The sequence below is a fragment of the Selaginella moellendorffii genome, unplaced genomic scaffold (genome assembly GCF_000143415.4).
Source record: "Selaginella moellendorffii unplaced genomic scaffold, v1.0 SELMOscaffold_130, whole genome shotgun sequence".
Lineage (NCBI taxonomy): Eukaryota > Viridiplantae > Streptophyta > Lycopodiopsida > Selaginellales > Selaginellaceae > Selaginella > Selaginella moellendorffii.
This window is the reverse complement of record NW_003314391.1, coordinates 249395-266966: the sequence shown is the minus strand read 5'-3', so window position 1 is coordinate 266966 and position 17572 is coordinate 249395. Positions and strand designations below refer to the sequence as shown.

Genomic DNA, 17572 nt, shown 5'->3' with positions numbered 1-17572 from the left:
AGAAAGAGCAAAAGAAGAGAAATGACAAAAAGCTGGAAAGAAATGGTAGATTTAGACAATATAAAAAGCTAGATCTAAACCAAAATCCTGAAAGGAAAGAACAAAAGAAAGGAAATGGAAAAAGCTAGATCTAGACAATGCAAAAGCTAAATTTAAACCGAAATCCCAAATCCAAGCACTCCCCAGGGACAATCAAAAGTGCCCCTCAACTCCACCAATGTGAGAGTTTGGAATATGGAAAGGGAATACAGAAATGTGCATATAAATTAGTCCAAAAACCCTAGCTTATATACAGGAGAGAGTGGTCCGGATTGAAACCAATCCGACGGCTACCAAAATCCCACTACGCTAATATTAGTATACGGCATCGTAGCCGTACACTTGGCCCTCACAACATTTCAATTGGTTATATAGTGTTTGTGTGCATAATATTTTTGCATGCAACTCAAAATGAAAAAGACTAAATCCACACATATGTAAATATATAGCATATAATATAGGCATGCACAATCACATATTCATTGCCATATGTTAATGGGCTATGTAAACCATAACTTTTAAGATATTAATTACTACTCAACAACAAAATTGCTATACTTTTGTTTGATCAGTCCTTGGTGTAATCAAGCATTTTCATATCTGCACACCATAGCAGCTGTGAAAACTCTCCTTGGCCGACAGTAATAACTTTTTTCTGGTGCGCAATGCTCATCCCTTGCGCAAATGCACAAACCCTCTAATGCACACCCAGCTGCCATTACAGTTCCAAAAGCTTGGATGCCAAGAAGTCGATCGCTCCAGGTGCTGGAGAAGAGCCCATCTGGATCCATCCTCCTCATCGCTCCCACAAATCTCTCCAGCACTGGAGAGCTGCCAGTCCCAAGATTCGAGAAGGTGACCGGTGTGTTTTTCCCCCAGTGAGGAACGCCTCCGTACTTAGAAATGGCCATTTGTTCCACCTCTTGCCACACGTCCATGTTGAGCCGCGGGACACTCCCATTTCGTGACCGGTAGTACGTAAGCCCCACATCCACCCCGTCGAATGGCTTGCCGAGCAACGCCCGCGATGCGGCCACGTAGCGCAAAAGGACACCGGTGTAGAGGTCGATCCCACACAACGCCCCGGCATCTGGGTGGGAATCTCTCAGATGCTTCACGTCCGCGATGAAGGCCGCGATGCTCTGGGCTGGGATTGTGATGCCTGATTCGAGGTAGAAGAGCGCATTCCTGGCGGAATCCCAGCCACAGATGAGCAGCCTCGACGCGGAATCTTGGCAGCCACCGGCGGTCTGGATTTTGTGCTGGAATCCCACCACTGGGTAGCCCGTGAAGAGCCCTAGGCTACGTGTGTTCTTGAGGCCGTAGCCCAGGCTTTGGAGTAGCGATACTTGTGTCTGTGATGCGCTGCACTTGCCAATGGAGGATCGCGTCGCCTCCAGCGTCTCCTCTGTCGGGATCGATAAGCATTAGTTTTAGGAATCCTGGCTAAGGTTCTTACCGAGAGCTCTTTGGGCGACGATGGCAGGCGCCAATGTGGGCTGGAAGCCGATGAAATCATTGACTCCATCGCCGGGTATGTCGACAGGGACGCGATCGTCGATCCGGTAGACGGCCTCTCGCTTGGACGGGTACCAGATCACGTCGCCGAATTCGTGCTCGTTCCCAAACGCCACGATCTTGTCTTCCAGGCCCACGTCGGAGGTTCCCACGTTGGTGACCGATCGCTTAAACATGGGCTCCAGCTCCAGCGTCACCTATAATGGATAGAATTGATCGATCGCGAAGATGCCAGTGCCAGATCAAGAAGAAAATCGAGAGCTCGAGTGAGAAAGGACCTTCGAGATGACTCCCATCGTTCCAAGTGAGACGATCGCGGCGTAGAAGAGATCGCCATCGCCGGGGTGAGAGTGACGATCTTCGCAAACTCGTTGTGTGAGGAAGAAGAGGAGGAATTCTTCCCGGACGGTACCACCATGCGAAGCTTGAGGACGTGATCATGGAGAGCTCCTCCTTTGCCACGCCAGGAGCTCCCATGGGATCCAGTGCTGAGGATTCCAGCGACGGAGAGGCCATTCCAATAGGGAGACGTCGCCAGTGCCAGGCCATGCCGCGCGGCCTCGTCGAGCACCGCCTGGAGCTGTGCGCCGCCATCCACTTCCACTGCCTTGGACGCCACGTCCACGGCAATCCCGCGGCTGTAGTTGGCGGTGCTAATGGCGAGGAGGCCAGCGGCGCCGCCATCTCCTGGGCATGCCAGTGGAGGAAGGCTGTGACTAGACTTGGTCACGGCTTTCATCTTGAGCTTGTTCTTGGCTCCATAGCCCACGGCTTCCAGGAGCTCCTCCTCGTTGGATGGATACACGATCTGAGAAACTTTGCAAACCTTTTGGATTGAATCGATCATGACAAGAATGGTTTTCTCTGGAGAGGTGATGAATTTACCTGTCTGGTGTTCCATGTCCCATAGGCATTGGTGATGAAACAATCTCCAGAGTCGTCGCAAAAAGCTGGATCCGGAGGAAACGCGTCCGCCAGCAGCAGCAGCGGGGTAGCAAGAGCAAGGGCGAGAAACATTCTCATTCGTCGCGGAATCTATCTGATGAGCGCGAAGAACATCTATGGAGAACTCCGCTGGCGAGAAAAGGTTGAAAAATAATAGGAAATAGCATGATTGATGGTTAAAGTCAAAGATATCAAAGCGGAGGAGATCTGGAAAATGGAGTTCACACCGCGTGGATCATCGGATCATGTTGTCCAATAACGTGGGATATATTTATTATTTGACATGTTTTGTTGCCACATAGGATTCAGTTCCCGCCTCTTCAAGGGTTTAGGGTTCTTGGGCGCAATGCTGGCGACGTTGCAAGCGCTCGAGGCGGGCGCGGCGCTCAATGGTATGTAGCGCTGCGCTAGGTCTTCATGGGAGAATGACTATTTTTTGTAGCTAGTCGCGCTTCCGCCTTTCATCCAAAACTGAAGCTCCGACCTCGTAGAGAATGCGAAATCAAAACGGGAGAGAGTGCCCGAGAAGAAAGATCCAGAAATCCCTCTCGAAACTTTGAGCGAGGTGGAATTGGATGCAATAGTCGATCATCAGTGCGAAGAACCTCTATCTCTGCAAGAAGCACCAGTGCCAACTTTGGCACCGCCGGCTCCAGTGCCAGATCTGGTTATACCATCATCGGTGTTTCTTTGTTTTACTTTTCCTCTCCTCTTGTGTTTTAGCGCACTGAAACTTGTACCACCGAGTGTTCAAAGGCAAAGAGAAACAAGCGGTCGGTTTCACGCAAGAAACAAGAGCCAGGTAGAAAAATCCTACGTTTCCTTTTGACGTGGTTTTGATTGTACATCCAGCTGTGAGTATCGACTTGCCGACATTAATCAAAGAGACTTCCTTGAGAGATTTCATTAAAATCACGGAAGCGGAACAAAGGAAGAGGATGAAGAAAGTAGGACACTTCGTGGCTCTAGTTTCTGAAAACTTTCTTACTGTGATCTTGGTTCTGTTCAGGAGAAAAAGGAAAAAGTTCAAAAGCCGGAAGAGAGTATTCCTGTCACGAGAATACAGAAGGAGTAAGTAGCTGAGACATAAGATGCTCTTGTGTATCGATAAGATTGTTTTCTTGGATTGCACAGAGTAAACGTTGTTCCACAAGTGAGGATCATCAACGGGAGCATTGCCATCGATCCCAAAAGTTTGACGATAGATGCCAGGGCCTTGAATGAGGAGGACCCTGCAACTTACAGGCGCATAGACGAAACGCACAGGAAGGTGAACTTCCGAACCAGCACCGCAGCCAACGAGAGATGGAGGCGTGAAGAGACGGAACTCTTCTACAAGGTAAGGAGCCTCCGAGGTTTTTTCTTTCTTATCAAGTTATTTTTCTTGCAGGCTGTTGAGCGGTTTGGGACTGAATCCAGCGGCTAATACCTGGCAAGTCACGCAGACAGATCAGGAACAAGTACAACAGAGAAGGACGTCAAAATCCGCGGCGTTTATCGCAAGTCAGCGACAGAGGTGAATCTGTTTTAGCTCGTTGCATCCTTCGACTGAGTTTTTCGTTTGCAGATTTGAAGGAGTACGAGAACCTTTCGGAAGATGTTCTGAAAGATATTGCTGTTGCTGCTGAAAAAGAGGACGAGTTTGCCTTTACGTGGGATGTCAACAGGAACAAGGTGGGATAACTTTGCAGTCAAGTTTTTGGATTGAATCGATGCGTGTGATGTGTGCCAGGGAGAAGAGATTGTTGCTGATCCAGCGGCACCAAACTTGGAGCACGGTGAAAACGAAGAGCATGAAGATCGAGCTCCAAGAAAACAAACGCGAAGAATTCAAGGTCAGCCCAATATCTCTATTCTAGTTTTTTGGGATCAGTTTTTGGAGGAAGGTTCTAGCGATGGAAGTGTAAATATCTGTCTCAAAGGATCACTGCACAGAGCTTCTTGTTTACAAGCTTTCCATCAAAACAAAAGATGGAAAAGTTAGATTGTATACTTTCAGATGACATTATATCACTCACTGCTTACTCGCGAAGAGCTGCTGTTCTATCTCTTCCAGGCTTAGTCCCTTCGTCTCTGGGACCGTGGAAACAATGAAGACGAGCGCCACGATTCCAATCACTCCAAATCCCACGAAAGTCAGAGGCGCTCCCAAAAGTTCCTGCGTGGTTTGATTAATTGGTTATTTCTTTCGAGAAAGAATGCTCTTTACCTGTAGTGGTGAGTATGCCAGTGCGACTAAAGCATTGGCTGCGAAGTTGACAAGAGTCGAGATGCTGAGAGCTCGACCCCGTGTTCTAAGTGGGAAAATCTCCGAGATCATGAGCCATGAAATCGGGCCAAATGATATCTGTTTGCTCCAAGAAGTTAGATGAAGCGCATGATCACAAGATGCACAGGGGATTTACCTGGTAGCAACCAACGTAGAGAAGCAACGCAATGACTGCGAGAAACGAGAGGCCCTTTCCGAAGACAAAGAAAGCCGCCAGCATGAACAAGCTCACAACCTGCGGGATTTTCGTGTTAGATCTTCACGGAAAGGTAGAGAAAAGCGAGAAACTTTACAATGCCGCTGACACCACCGATTAGTAGAGGCCTTCGTCCGAGTTTATCAACGTTGAAAACCGCAACTCCAGTCATTACAAGCTGTTACAATTGGAAGTTTTTCGGCGAAAGTTATAAGAGAAAAACAAACCTTGAAAACACCCAGTAGAACCGAGACTCGTGTTGCATCCGTTGCAGCAGCAAATCCAGCACTCTGGATCGAAGTTTCACTCAGAAAACGATAAAGAAAACTAAAGGACATACTGCCACTCACCTGGAGGATCGTGGCTGCATAGTATAGGACGCTTGGCTGGCCAGTCACCTGAAAGAAACATCCCAGAGAAACCAGAACAAAATATGAAACTTTGCTTGAGCATGAACAAAGAAAACAAACCTGTTGGAAAAAGACCAAGCCGGTTCCAATCGTCAAAGTTTTCAAGTTGCCTCCTCGGAACAACTCCCAGACGCTTTGCTGCGCGCTCTCAGATTCCCTGCTCAAGCTCTCCAGCGACTTCACAGTTTCATCCACTTGCAAATCCACAGCCTCTTGGGTGATGTTGCTTGATCCTCCTCCAAGCCTCTTGAAAGCCTCGCACGCCTGTCGCGTGAGCTCGCTCATGTCACCTTTGCCTTGCACCGCTCGCAAGAGTAGCCATCGCGGCGATGGTGGCAGCCACCACATCCCAATTCCCATGATGATCGCGATCGGTGCCGCGAATGCGTACATCCATCGCCAGCCTCCGACAGTGGAGATTTCTACGCTGCCGGCTAGATATCCAAGCTGCAAAAAGTGGCTTAAAACACGAAAGAAGGTGGTGGCTTGCTTACCAAAATGCCAAGAACTATGAAGGCTTCCTTCAGAGATACAAGTGTCCCTCGTACTTTAGATGGTGATGTTTCGGAGATGTACATTGGTGCTCCATGCATTGCCTGGGTGAGAGAAAAGAAAGATGAATAAACTTCTCAGGACATTTCGAGAAAACTTGTGTTTGTTTGCTCACCAGTCCAATGCCAAATCCAAAAGCCAGCCTTCCAGCGAGAATGACAGGAAAGTTTGGAGCTAGACCTGTGACTAGTGATCCAATGCAGTATATAGCAGCAGCGGAGATAAGCTCCTTTCGTCGTCCTTCACAAACCAAAACGAAAAAAAGAAAACAGTTGAATGGAATTGAGAGAAAAACAAGCATGAACATACCAAGCCTATCTGCGACATTGTATGCTAGAATGGATCCCAGCAAAGCTCCATAGAGTGACCCACTCACCTGGAAAAAGAAAAAAGGTTTCCTTGCCAAGAAAAAAGAAAAAACTTGACAAACTTACCACTAGCCCCGTTTGAATCGACGTAAGCTGGTACCAATCTGTGCCACTCAGCTCTGGAGACTGCAAGCAATCAAGCAATTCCGAAGATATTTTAGACTCGTTTTTCCTTCTCCGCAATGGCAACAGCGAACTTACCGTCAAAGATATGGAAGCTCCAGAGGTTGCTCCAATATCATAGCCAAACAAGAGCCCACCCAGAGCTGGAAACAAAAATCTAGCATCCAAAAGATACATGGACTTCACATTTTAATCCACAGACAGGTGGACTTACGGAAGTATGACAGCTCTCCAGTTGGTCTCCTTGAATCGATCTGGCGGAGCATCGCCATCGACTAGCGGCTGCTCCATATCCATGGAATTGCGAGTAACCTACAAGGTTCTCGCTAGAAAACCAAGCAAGCAGCACAAGGGACGAAACTTTACCTGGTTTCTGGATTTGAGGAGGGATGATCTCCAAGACGCCACGAGAGAGGGCGGCGGTGGCGCGACACGAGTGCTGCCGTTGGACAGCGACAGTGGCTTGAGCAGCAAGAGTCTGGGCGGGGGCGAGAAAGCAGCCATTCACTTGCCTTTACTTCTAGCAGTGGACTTAGTTGCCATTGCTGACCTATGAAACCATTATTTTAAGCCGAGAATCCATCTGTTCTTCTTGGATTTCCTAGCCATTTTCAATCTTTTGGAGGTATGGATGGAGGCTCTGTTTGAGATTGATGGAAGCCATAGCCATTCTCCACTGTATTTGTCTATTTGAGTTGGACATGACGTTTAAAGGTGGTGAGCTTCAAATCCAAGGAGAAAGCATGAAGTTCCAGTGATTGCAACGAGCTTTCAAGATGATGAGTGGACCACTCCCTCTCTCTCTTCTCGCTTGGACTACACTGCAAAAGGACCCGCTGTTCTAAAGTTCTTTCACGTGTTCTACAGATGTTCTTTGCGCTCTCGTTCAGTCATTTGGATCGATTCCGCGGAGAATGAGAATATTGCTCGCCCTTGTTCTTGCTACGCTGCTGCTGCTGGCGGACGCGTTTCCTCCGGATCCAGTATTTTGCGACGCCTCTGGAGATTGTTTCATCACCAATTCGTATGGGACATGGAACACCAGACAGGTAAATTCATCGCTTCTCCAAAAAAACCACCATTCTTCTCATGATCGATTCGATCCAAAAGGTTTGCAAGGTTTCCCAGATCGTGTATCCATCCAACGAGGAGGAGCTCCTGGAAGCCGTGAGCTATGGAGCCAAGAACAAGCTCAAGATGAAAGCCGTGACCAAGTTTAGTCACAGCATTCCTCCGCTGGCATGCCCAGGAGATGGCGATGGTGGCGATGGTGGCGGTCATAGCGGCGCCGGTGGCCTCCTCGCCATTAGCACCGCCAACTACAGCCGCGGGATTGCCGTGGACGTGACGTCCAAGGCGGTGGAAGTGGATGGTGGAGCGCAGCTCCAGGCGGTGCTCGACGAGGCCGCGCGGCACGGCCTGGCACTGGCCGCGTCTCCCTATTGGAATGGCCTCTCCGTGGCTGGGATCCTCAGCACTGGATCCCATGGGAGCTCCTGGCGTGGCAAAGGAGGAGCTCTCCATGATCACGTCCTCAAGCTTCGCATGGTGGTACCGTCCGGGAAGAATTCCTCCTCCTCTTCCTCACACAACGAGGTTGCGAAGATCGTCACTCTCACCCCCGGCGATGGCGATCTCTTTTATGCCGCGATCGTCTCACTTGGAACGATGGGAGTCATCTCGAAGGTCTTTTCTCACTCGAGCTCTCGGTTTTCTTCTTGATCTGGCACTGGCATCTTCGCGATCGATCAATTCTATCCATTATAGGTGACGCTGGAGCTGGAGCCCATGTTTAAGCGATCGATCACCAACGTGAGAACCTCCGACGCGGGGCTGGAAGACAAGATCGTGGCGTTTGGGAACGAGCACGAATTCGGCGACGTGACCTGGTACCCATCCAAGCGAGAGGCCGTCTACCGGATCGACGATCGCGTTCCCGCCAACACGCCCGGCAATGGAATTAACGAATTCGTTGGCTTTCAGCCCACATTGGCGCTTGCCATCGTCGCCCAAAGAGCTCTCGGTAAGAATCCTAGCCAAGAACCACGCTAATGCTCCATCGATCCGGACAGAGGAGACGCTGGAGGCGCAGCGATCGTCCAATGGCAAGTGCATCGCGTCACGGGCACAGGTGTCGCTGCTCGAAAGCCTGGGCTACGGCCTCAAGAACACACATGGCCTACGGCTCTTCACGGGCTACCCAGTGGTGGGATTCCAGCACAAAATCCAAACCGCCGGTGGCTGCCAGGAATCCAAATCGCGGCTGCTTATCTGTGGCTGGGATTCCGCCAAGCATGCGCTCTTCTACCTCGAATCCGGCATCACAATCCCAGCCCAGAGCATCGCGGCCTTCATCGCGGACGTGAAGCATCTGAGAGATTCCCACCCAGATGCCGGGGCGTTGTGTGGGATCGACCTCTACACCGGCATCCTCTTGCGCTACGTGGCCGCATCCCGGGCGTTGCTCGGCAAGCCATTCGACGGAGTGGATGTGGGATTTACGTACTACCGGTCACGAAATGGGAGCATGCCGCGGCTCAACATGGACGTGTGGCAAGAGGTGGAACAAATGGCCATTTCTAAGTACGGAGGCGTTCCTCACTGGGGGAAAAACACACCGGTCACCTTCTCGAATGCTGGGACTGGCAGATCTCCAAGGCTCGAGAGATTTGTGAAAGAGATGAGGAAGATGGATCCCAGTGGGCTCTTCTCCACCCGCTGGAGCGATCGCATTCTTGGGATCAAGGCTATGGAAGAGCAGAAAAATCCCGGGTGTGCATTGGAGGGTCTGTGCATTTGCTCGAGAGATGAGCATTGCGCACCGGAGAAGAGTTACCACTGTCGGCCAGGGAGAGTTTTCACAGCTGCAAGGGTGTGTAGATATGAAAGTGGCGGTTCTTGATTAAAAAAACTAAAAACACATATATTAATACCTCAGCAAATGCAAAACGGGATTCTATCCTGACAATTTAATGGAGTAAAAACTAACAGTTCATCATGACCAGAGTGTTCCACCCTCACCGCCATTGATCCATCTTTAAGGAGAACCACGCTTCCATTGTAGTTATCAGAGAAGCATAACTCCCATATACTTCGAATAGCTTCAAGAAAATCAGAAAGCGAGCGTGCATGGAATGTGTTAATGGCTAGAACCACAACCAGGGGCCCAACCCTAGCTGTGTAAGTGCCAGTTTTGTATCCATTTTGAGAAAATCTACCCCAAGCTGCTGCTGCGCAGTTGCAATAGTCGGTTGCCTCCGTTTTTACTTTAAAATCTTCCAAACAGTGCTGGAATGACCCTTCTGAATAAGTATTTCCTCCTTGCATAAGCATGAAGAGAACTAGAATCGTTTTAAAATTCATTACAAAAGATATCTGAAATGTTATCAATCTCTTTAATATGCACTTTTTCTGTGTACGACAAACCTCTTTTATAATCCTTATAGTTATAAATTAAAAGTCATACTAGAGTCATCTGTATGACGGTAAAACATATGGCCTCAGATTGGCGGGAATGCATTTCGAACGTTTGGTTTTGGACCCATGCATGGGGACACTCTGGATCGACCAAGCCTCTATGGAAGGATTTACCACAGTAGCGTGTTGTGATCCAAGTCAGAATTCACAGTGTCTATAAGATCTAAATGACTCTAGTTTATAATGGTTGCATTTTGGATGATCCTTCATTGCTGGATCCTCAAGATATTTGCCAATTGACGATTAGTACCAAAAGGAAAGTTTCTAGAGCTCTCCTGACTTTTCTTTTTACATTTTTGCTTTTTCAAGATGATACAGTCCTAAAGAAAATATGCTGCTGCTACTTCTATAACAAAAGCTTGCTAGGCCAGAAAGTGGTCTCGTTTACATTGGCATCCAAATTAGATCCAAGCACAAGGAGAACAGGCTTTCTCATAAAGAGTGTTTTTGGGAAATTGAGCTTAAAAGATCCTGGTTGCTATGCAAAAAAATAAATATCGATGGTCCAAATAAATAGCCTGCTTTGTCATATTCATAAGGGATATTGTTCGATATCAAAGGGGATATGCATTATAAGAGTTTGCTCGAGAAACACATCGTCACTCACGAGCAAGTCAAAGGACTTGAAGTAATCAAGGCATTTGAGTTAAAAATGCGTCTCGGTATCGGGAAGAAAACTATAAAGTATCAAGAGAATGCGAGAATAGGATTCGGACGGAGTATATCCTGTTGGCCGATGAGAGAGTTAATGGAATAGTTCTTTGTCCTGTTTAAATTTCAAGGAGACATTTCATAATCTTTGCATTGTTTCTAGATCTCATCTACTTCGAACAAGTTTGTCCACCACGACCTGCTAATCATTTTTTAAGAACAAACATACCATGAAGCAGGATTGCTCTCCATCCCAGTGTCTGCCATAAACAGGTTTCAGTACGATGTTTACCCGGGGTAAGACATCGCCGTGCAGAGTGCCTGGATGAGCACGCCTTCGTAGCCATTTTCCCTGGCCCTTTGGAACTCACTTTCCCTGGCTCACCATGTTAAGAAAAAGATCTAAAAAATGAAAGAAGAGATGAGTCTTACAGGGCAGAAGCTGTATCCAATTCCTTCACATCGATGCCGAGAATGGGCGAAGATTGACGAGTTAAGAGTCGCAAGATAAGGCCAAAAAGCCTCTCTTGGTTGTTTGTAGATATCGCAAGGTCAACCTCCTCCTTCCTACAGACGGATATGAAGCACGACAGCAAAGCAAAAAACGAAAGTACTTACATTCCCGAGAGAAAGCCAAGTTTACGAATCAGTCTGCAAGAGAAACTGTCAAGGAAGAAAGCAAAAGAAAAAAAGGAAACACATACTCGGCATCATCCAGTTTCTTGTTTGGATCCTTTGGATCCCAATAAGCCATTAACCTTTGCCTCGATTGCTCCATCTTGTCCGCGATTAGGTTTACGAGGCAGTAGTCTGGGATCAATTTGGTCCTGGGAAACAACTCTTTACTCTCCTGTCCAAAATTTCAGTCAGAGCCCAGTAAGAAGATAGTCAAGACCATTACCTTGACAAAGGCTTCCGCTCTACTGAGCTTGCGTTGCCACTCCCGGACCTCCTCCAAATCTATCGCCATCTTGCCCTAAAACAAAACCATTCAAAGGTTGAGCTTTCCCCCCAAATTTTAAAGGGCCCCAAAACCCTGAGATAGTTTTAGGTCGAGGAGCATCGTCGCTGCCGGCGTGCCGGATGTAGATCCCGCATTCTCACGGTAATGCGATCGGATGGATCGATCTTGCTATGGATTCGTGAGCTGATGGCTCCTTTGCTCGATCCAGGTCGAAATATCACTCGCGATGCTGTCGTCGTCGTCCCCACCGCGCGGCGCCGCGCTGTATTCTTGCAAGAACGAGGCCTCTCCTTCGATCCGATGCTCTCCCAGGGTTACAGTCACGTCGTCGAGCGCCAAATCCATCCTCCACAGCTCAGGATCGCATGCTTCATCCGAGAAATCTGGGGTCCGGAAGGCGGAGGCATCGGTGCCCCGGGGGGAGAGGAAGAAGATTATAGCTCTGTGCCTGATGTTCTTCTGCATCCTCTTCGCCTATGGCGTCTTGCGAGACACCAAGGACGCTTTGGTGGTGGCGGCCATGGGAAGCAACGCCGAGATCATCCCTTTGGACCTGGGTGAATCTCCCCATGGCTATCGGCTTCACGGTCGTCTACACCAAGCTCTCCAACGTTTTGTCCAGGGAAACTCTCTTCTACGCTTGCGTTCTTTCATTTGTTGGGATTTTCGGGAGTTTTTGCCTTCGTCCTATATCCTTTACGAGGCATTCTCCACACGACTGCTCTCGCGGACGATCTTCTCTCGGGGCCGATTGCTCTCTTTCGCAACTGGACGTTCGTGCTTTTCTGTCCTGATTCCTTTTCTTTCTTCGCTCCCAGATCACCTCTCTGGATGAAGCAAAGCGGTTTTATCCCTTGTTCGGGTTGGCAGTCAATGTAGCGTTTGTTTTCGCAGAACGAACTGTCAAGTTCTTTGCTAGAGTTAAGAGGATGCCTTTGGACCCGACATTGATGGTTGGGGGGTCTCTCTCAAGGGAATCATGAGCATCATTGTGCTTCACCATATGTACCATATACTGGTGGAATGTTATGATCTAGCACAAAAAGTTAAAGATTTAATCTCCCTAAACTATGTTACATTACTTCTTGACATTCTTCATCACTCAACTAACTCCTGAACTACTTCATTACACTGCCATTCCATTGTGAGCTCTAGGGTAAGTTAAATTCATGCTTTAATATACCATTTTAGCAGATCAAGGCTACAACAAGTGAGTGTAAAGCTGTTGGTCAAATTGAGATATATCCTGGATCTTGCAACAGTTGTCATTGCCTACGAAATTAGTATCAACCTCAGCAAATCTCAGGTGGGATAGTGAGGTGGTTATGATAGTTATATCGCTTATGCTTTATTACCACAGCTTCCAAACTCAACATTCCTGGAAGATTTTTCGACCTGGATTGGAATCATGAGTTTAAGTATGACGTTGTTGAGTAGGCTACTCTTCAACAATTTCGGATGGGGTGTTTTGGCTGCTATTATATCAATCGTGATACCTGGAATCACTTTTTTTATCGCTGACATTATCCAATGGTTCAGAAACTCCATTCGTCAGAGGTATTGGAGTGACAGTAGCTGTTTACGTTGGCATTGTGCAACATATAGTCAAGAAAAGTGCAAATTACAACCTCTTTGATCCTTGCAAAGAAATGACTCACATCCCTCTTGACGAAGATACAGGTAGCTTGGTACTAATTGTCTGGATAATATTTGTGTTTCTATTTCCATTTTCAGGTGAAAAGCAAAGCTATCGCTGACATTATTTGCAATCCATTGGGAGCTGCCCTGGTCTTGATGTTAGGACCACTTTCAACTCCCTACGTTTGCATGGTGCTGTTGGTTATCATGTTAGCTTGGTTGAGAGCTGCTCGATCACTTGACAAGCAATTTCCGTGGCTGTATATTGCTCCAAGGTAAGAACTGCTTCTTCTGCGAAGTTTATTTATTGTTTTTTTTCCGGACAGGAACGTTCTTTTACTGCTCTAGTGGCACTTGAAGTGGGAAAAAGTGTTTTTGTATGGGCCGACCAACTTGTCACTGAAAACAACTGTCAGCACCCTTTGTTACACTTCGTACAAGTCTTGAACGCTCGTCTTCATTTTTTTGCTGCCCCGGGGCCTCTCGATCGGCTTTTCCATCTTCTTGTCATACTGGGAACGAAACTCGTTATTCGAGCTCCACCTGAAAGAAGAATGGTAAGAAAACAAAAGAAACGAAAAGGAGAAAAGGAGAAACTTACGGTGTGTCCCATCGGCTTGTGTCCTCGTTGACGAGATGCGTCCACTTGACGCGGCCACGCCGGCCAAAACCCTTGACTTGCATCACCTTGGGCAGTAACTTCTTGTCCAGCTTGTCCTCACCAGTCGGCTCTGAAAAATCCCTTTTGTAGATCGGCTCATTGTCCGACTGGAAGAAAGGTCCCTTCTTGTAGTCCCTTTGCAAAAACTTCCTCTTTGGAGCTGGGCTACTCTCACTCTTCGCCATGGTTGCACCCTAATCCTCGATAGGGATATTTAAGGATCCATGCCCTTTTCCCTCCACGTCAGCCGAAAATAGTATAATATATTCAAATTTTCGCGGAATATTCGGAGCCGTAAAAGAGGGAGAATGTCAGCTTCCAGTTCCAGGGCGGAATCCAGTTCTACAAGTTGCGGGGCCAGCACATCCTCAGGAATCCTCTCATTGTCCAGTCGATCGTGCAGCATTGTCCTGGAGATTGGGCCGGGAACTGGAAATCTCACCGTCAAGTTGCTCTGAGGTCGCCAAGAAGGCGATTGCTGGATCCCAGAATGGTGCTGGAGCTCCAGAGGCGCGTCCAAGGCACTTCCAAGCAAATCGTGTGTCAATCGATTTTATGAGTGATTTTTCTTCTATGCTTGTAGATCATCCAGGCAGATTTTTCTAAAGACCGAGCTTCACAGTCCCTGAATTTGAGCTTGGACGAGCAAGCATTGCGGTACAAAATCGTTCTAGAGCAGAATGGGCAAGAGCATTGTTTAGGGTTTAGGGTGCATTCAACTTGTGCTCCTAATCTTCCTAGGGGATAGTCATCCTTGGACAACCACCACAGATCTTAATCTCCACAAATTGACCAAACACTACATTTACCAAAGTGGAATACAGACCACAACTTCTTGTGCCCTCCCTGCCAAGAAAACCATGGCTTCCAGCAAGGTCCATGTCTTGGCGGTTCCAGCGGCCGCGCAAGGCCATATCTCCCCAATGATCCATCTCTGCAAGTTCATCGCTCAAGATCCAAGCTTCACAATCTCCTTGGTCAATATCGACAGCCTCCACGACGAATTCATCAAGCACTGGGTGGCGCCGGCGGGGCTGGAAGATCTGCGCCTCCATTCCATCCCATTCTCGTGGAAGCTCCCGCAAGGAGCCGATGCCCATACTATGGGAAATTATGCCGACTACGCCACGGCAGCTGCGCGAGAGCTCCCCGGAGGCCTCGAGAATTTGATCCGCAAGCTCGGCGAGGAGGGCGATCCGGTCAGCTGTATCGTCTCGGATTACGGTTGCGTTTGGACCCAGGATGTGGCGGATGTGTTTGGAATCCCCAGGATCATTCTTTGGTCGGGCAACGCGGCATGGACGAGCTTGGAGTATCACATTCCAGAGCTTCTGGAGAAAGATCACATTTTATCTAGCAGAGGTACGAATCTCCGTTCTTCCCTGTTCTTCCCTTGGCATTGAACGTTTCCTCTATTATTCCCTCGGATTTACCCTGTTCTTCCCTTGGACCTTCAAATTTCCCCTGTTCTTTCCTTTGGAATTAACATTCCTCTGTTCTTTCCTTTCCTCTGTTCAAATTTCTGAAATTCGCATGCAGGGAGAGCTTCCGCGGACGAGGCCAATTCCGTGATCATCGATTACGTCCGAGGAGTCAAGCCTCTCCGCCTGGCCGATCTGCCTGGTTACCTGCTGGCCTCGGAGGGCCAGGAGGTGTGGAAGGAGATTTGCATCAAGCGCTCTCCAGTCGTGAAGCGCGCGCGATGGGTCCTCGTCAATTCCTTCTACGACCTCGAGGCGCACACCTTCGATTTCATGACCAGTGAGCTGGGACCTCGATTCATCCCCGCGGGGCCACTGTTCTTGCTCGACGATTCCAGGAAGAATGTGGTGCTTCGCCCCGAGAATGAGGATTGCCTTCGCTGGATGGATGCGCAGGAGCATGGATCGGTGCTCTACATCTCGTTTGGCAGCATCGCGGTGCTGAGCGTGGAGCAATTCGAGGAGCTCGTGGGAGCTCTCGAGGCATCAAAGAAGCCATTCTTGTGGGTGATTCGATCCGAGCTCGTGGTCGGCGGACTCTCAACCGAATCTTACAATGGATTTTACGAGAGGACCAAGAACCAGGGATTCATCGTTTCCTGGGCGCCACAGCTGAGAGTTCTCGCCCATCCCTCCATGGGAGCGTTTCTCACTCACTGCGGATGGAATTCTGTCCAGGAGAGCATAGCGAATGGCATTCCAATGCTGGGGTGGCCTTACGGGGGCGATCAAATCACCAACTCGAAGTTCGTCGTGGAGGACTGGAAGATCGGGGTTAGATTCTCCAAGACAGTGGTGCAGGGATTGATCGGGCGAGCAGAGATCGAAGATGGCATAAAAAAGGTGATGGATAGCGACGAGGGGAAGAAGATGAAGGAGAGAGTGGAGAACTTGAAGATCCTTGCAAGAAAAGCTATGGACAAAGAGCATGGGAAATCGTTTCGTGGCCTCCAAGCATTCTTGGAAGATCTCAAAGCTTTGAGCTAAAGCAGTGAAATCCAGTTTCTAGCATGGAGTGCTAGAGATCTACATGCCCATTAGCCCAGACAGGATTGGAAAAGATTTGGCTCGTTTGCTACGTGGATGCGCCACTCTTAACGGATCTACTCGCGGATGATGCAGGCTTATGGCGAGATTGGCGAGCTAGAACTCTCCCTGTTTCGGAAGATGCCGCAGTGGAACCTCTTGTGGAATACCATGCTCACGGCCTATGCGGAGAATGGTCGCGTGGAGGACGCGAAACGAATGTTTTACGCTGTTCCTGTGGAGAACACAATCTCGTGGAACTCCACGCTCCAAGCTTACTTTCTTGCTGGTCAAGTGGAGTTCCACAAGATGCCTTGCAAAGACGTGATCTCCTGGAACGTTAACACGCTATGCGTGGCCGAGAACAACCACGAAAGCTATGGCATCGGCTGAGATGACGATGTTCCATGATATCTCGCCATCTTGTCAAACACTTCCAAAGCTTGAACCATTGAGAATGCTCCGGTGAGGAATCTAGTGGAAGATTGACGTTGCCTCTTTCAGCTGGCTGATCTGGATGTAAGATGCGAGCATCATCGACCATGTCACAGCATTTGGTTCTGGATGTTTGCTCCAATCTCTTTCCATCTTCAAGAAATCCTCTGTGACTAAATCCTTGGACCACCGAGTTCCAGCTTGTCACATTTTCTGAAAAACCATTCTTGCTCAATAAAGTGCATATTCCATTGTGGTGTTTTGAAAAAAATATTGTTTAAGATGGTGCTTAATATAGATTTTGAATATCCACATTCATAAAAGTATTTCTATGGTCCATATATGTGAAAGTATGGAAAGAACTTCTAGAAAATTGACTTTCTAGAGATTTTCATAATATTAAACGTTAATATGTATCTTGCTCAAATTTTTGAAGCTCTTTATATCAAAACACCCCATTATCTTTGGCCAAAACTCTATCTATCTATCTATCTATCTATCCATCCACTTTTTTGGGCTGTCAGTTTTAGCCAATTCTCCGTGGCAGCATATTGCAAGATTGTATCATATGGATTCTACGTTCACACTTTAATATGTGGGGCAACTCATTATATAATCACTTTGTGAACTGTCAACCATGAAACAAACACATGCAATTTTCAACACATATGCATAGGTTGTACACAGATTTGGGTGGCCTAAATGCATTAGGAGTGACAGTGCTCCTGAACATAATTTGGTAGAAGACAATATGGAACATTGTTGGGGTCCTTAGGAAAGGAGTTTTATTAGTGAGACGTCAACAAGAAACCAGGCTTG

The 17572-nt window shown here is 48.0% G+C and overlaps 6 protein-coding genes, 1 long non-coding RNA gene and 1 pseudogene across 7 annotated transcripts; 5 read left to right on the top strand and 3 right to left on the bottom strand.

The window, feature by feature from the left end:
- Positions 1-583: 583 nt before the first annotated feature.
- On the bottom strand, positions 584-1872 carry LOC9651767 (L-gulonolactone oxidase 3). The gene is made up of 3 exons (XM_024665905.1): positions 1836-1872; positions 1499-1754; positions 584-1447 (listed from the first exon to the last, which is right to left on the bottom strand). Exons 1-3 carry the CDS (start codon positions 1851-1853, stop codon positions 624-626), a joined length of 1098 nt encoding a protein of 365 aa, XP_024521673.1. The 5' UTR covers positions 1854-1872; the 3' UTR covers positions 584-623.
- A 976-nt stretch (positions 1873-2848) lies between these two features.
- Positions 2849-3389, top strand: LOC9651403. Its single transcript, XM_024665928.1, has 3 exons — positions 2849-2898; positions 2980-3304; positions 3355-3389. Exons 1-3 carry the CDS (start codon positions 2849-2851, stop codon positions 3358-3360), a joined length of 381 nt encoding a protein of 126 aa, XP_024521696.1. The 3' UTR covers positions 3361-3389.
- A 708-nt stretch (positions 3390-4097) lies between these two features.
- LOC112343067 lies at positions 4098-4492 on the top strand. Its single transcript, XR_002991162.1, has 2 exons — positions 4098-4176; positions 4235-4492. It is a non-coding gene; the product is annotated as an uncharacterized LOC112343067 (long non-coding RNA).
- On the bottom strand, positions 4332-6992 carry LOC9651766 (D-xylose-proton symporter-like 2). Its single transcript, XM_002992167.2, has 15 exons — positions 6787-6992; positions 6635-6732; positions 6499-6577; positions 6364-6423; positions 6239-6305; positions 6045-6169; positions 5872-5973; positions 5438-5824; positions 5318-5365; positions 5195-5257; positions 5065-5145; positions 4908-5006; positions 4712-4849; positions 4521-4660; positions 4332-4454 (listed from the first exon to the last, which is right to left on the bottom strand). The coding sequence occupies exons 1-15, from the start codon at positions 6922-6924 to the stop codon at positions 4448-4450; spliced, it is 1632 nt and encodes a 543-aa protein (XP_002992213.2). The 5' UTR covers positions 6925-6992; the 3' UTR covers positions 4332-4447.
- Positions 6993-7332: 340 nt separating this feature from the next.
- LOC9651402 (L-gulonolactone oxidase 3) lies at positions 7333-9388 on the top strand. The gene is made up of 4 exons (XM_002992202.2): positions 7333-7469; positions 7531-8106; positions 8188-8443; positions 8493-9388. Exons 1-4 carry the CDS (start codon positions 7335-7337, stop codon positions 9320-9322), a joined length of 1797 nt encoding a protein of 598 aa, XP_002992248.1. The 5' UTR covers positions 7333-7334; the 3' UTR covers positions 9323-9388.
- A 1251-nt stretch (positions 9389-10639) lies between these two features.
- On the bottom strand, positions 10640-11546 carry LOC9651401. Its single transcript, XM_024665906.1, has 5 exons — positions 11450-11546; positions 11253-11398; positions 11167-11199; positions 10981-11115; positions 10640-10924 (listed from the first exon to the last, which is right to left on the bottom strand). The coding sequence occupies exons 1-5, from the start codon at positions 11516-11518 to the stop codon at positions 10837-10839; spliced, it is 471 nt and encodes a 156-aa protein (XP_024521674.1). The 5' UTR covers positions 11519-11546; the 3' UTR covers positions 10640-10836.
- Positions 11547-11783: 237 nt separating this feature from the next.
- Positions 11784-13429, top strand: LOC112343063 (annotated as a pseudogene).
- A 1238-nt stretch (positions 13430-14667) lies between these two features.
- LOC9651764 (anthocyanidin 3-O-glucosyltransferase 7) lies at positions 14668-16327 on the top strand. The gene is made up of 2 exons (XM_002992201.2): positions 14668-15173; positions 15351-16327. Exons 1-2 carry the CDS (start codon positions 14672-14674, stop codon positions 16277-16279), a joined length of 1431 nt encoding a protein of 476 aa, XP_002992247.1. The 5' UTR covers positions 14668-14671; the 3' UTR covers positions 16280-16327.
- The last annotated feature ends 1245 nt before the right edge of the window (positions 16328-17572 follow it).

Excerpts from the sequence above, each read along its gene's own strand:
- LOC9651767 (XM_024665905.1), bottom strand. Across the intron at positions 1,448-1,498 it reads CGTCGCCCAAAGAGCTCTCG|AGGAGACGCTGGAGGCGACG; the intron begins GTAAGAACCTTA and ends CGATCCCGACAG.
- LOC9651403 (XM_024665928.1), top strand. The coding sequence starts at position 2,849 with ATGCTGGCGACGTTGCAAGCGCTCGAGGCGGGCGCGGCGCTCAATGGT. Across the intron at positions 2,899-2,979 it reads GGCGCGGCGCTCAATGGTAT|CTCCGACCTCGTAGAGAATG; the intron begins GTAGCGCTGCGC and ends CCAAAACTGAAG.
- LOC9651766 (XM_002992167.2), bottom strand. The coding sequence starts at position 6,924 with ATGGCTGCTTTCTCGCCCCCGCCCAGACTCTTGCTGCTCAAGCCACTG. Across the intron at positions 5,825-5,871 it reads TCATAGTTCTTGGCATTTTG|CTTGGATATCTAGCCGGCAG; the intron begins GTAAGCAAGCCA and ends CACTTTTTGCAG. Across the intron at positions 4,850-4,907 it reads TCTACGTTGGTTGCTACCAG|ATATCATTTGGCCCGATTTC; the intron begins GTAAATCCCCTG and ends TGGAGCAAACAG.
- LOC9651402 (XM_002992202.2), top strand. The coding sequence starts at position 7,335 with ATGAGAATATTGCTCGCCCTTGTTCTTGCTACGCTGCTGCTGCTGGCG. Across the intron at positions 7,470-7,530 it reads GGACATGGAACACCAGACAG|GTTTGCAAGGTTTCCCAGAT; the intron begins GTAAATTCATCG and ends TCGATCCAAAAG. Across the intron at positions 8,107-8,187 it reads CGATGGGAGTCATCTCGAAG|GTGACGCTGGAGCTGGAGCC; the intron begins GTCTTTTCTCAC and ends TATCCATTATAG.
- LOC9651401 (XM_024665906.1), bottom strand. The coding sequence starts at position 11,518 with ATGGCGATAGATTTGGAGGAGGTCCGGGAGTGGCAACGCAAGCTCAGT. Across the intron at positions 11,399-11,449 it reads GAGCGGAAGCCTTTGTCAAG|GAGAGTAAAGAGTTGTTTCC; the intron begins GTAATGGTCTTG and ends AATTTTGGACAG. Across the intron at positions 11,200-11,252 it reads AAGAAACTGGATGATGCCGA|ACTGATTCGTAAACTTGGCT; the intron begins GTATGTGTTTCC and ends TTTCTCTTGCAG.
- LOC9651764 (XM_002992201.2), top strand. The coding sequence starts at position 14,672 with ATGGCTTCCAGCAAGGTCCATGTCTTGGCGGTTCCAGCGGCCGCGCAA. Across the intron at positions 15,174-15,350 it reads TCACATTTTATCTAGCAGAG|GGAGAGCTTCCGCGGACGAG; the intron begins GTACGAATCTCC and ends ATTCGCATGCAG.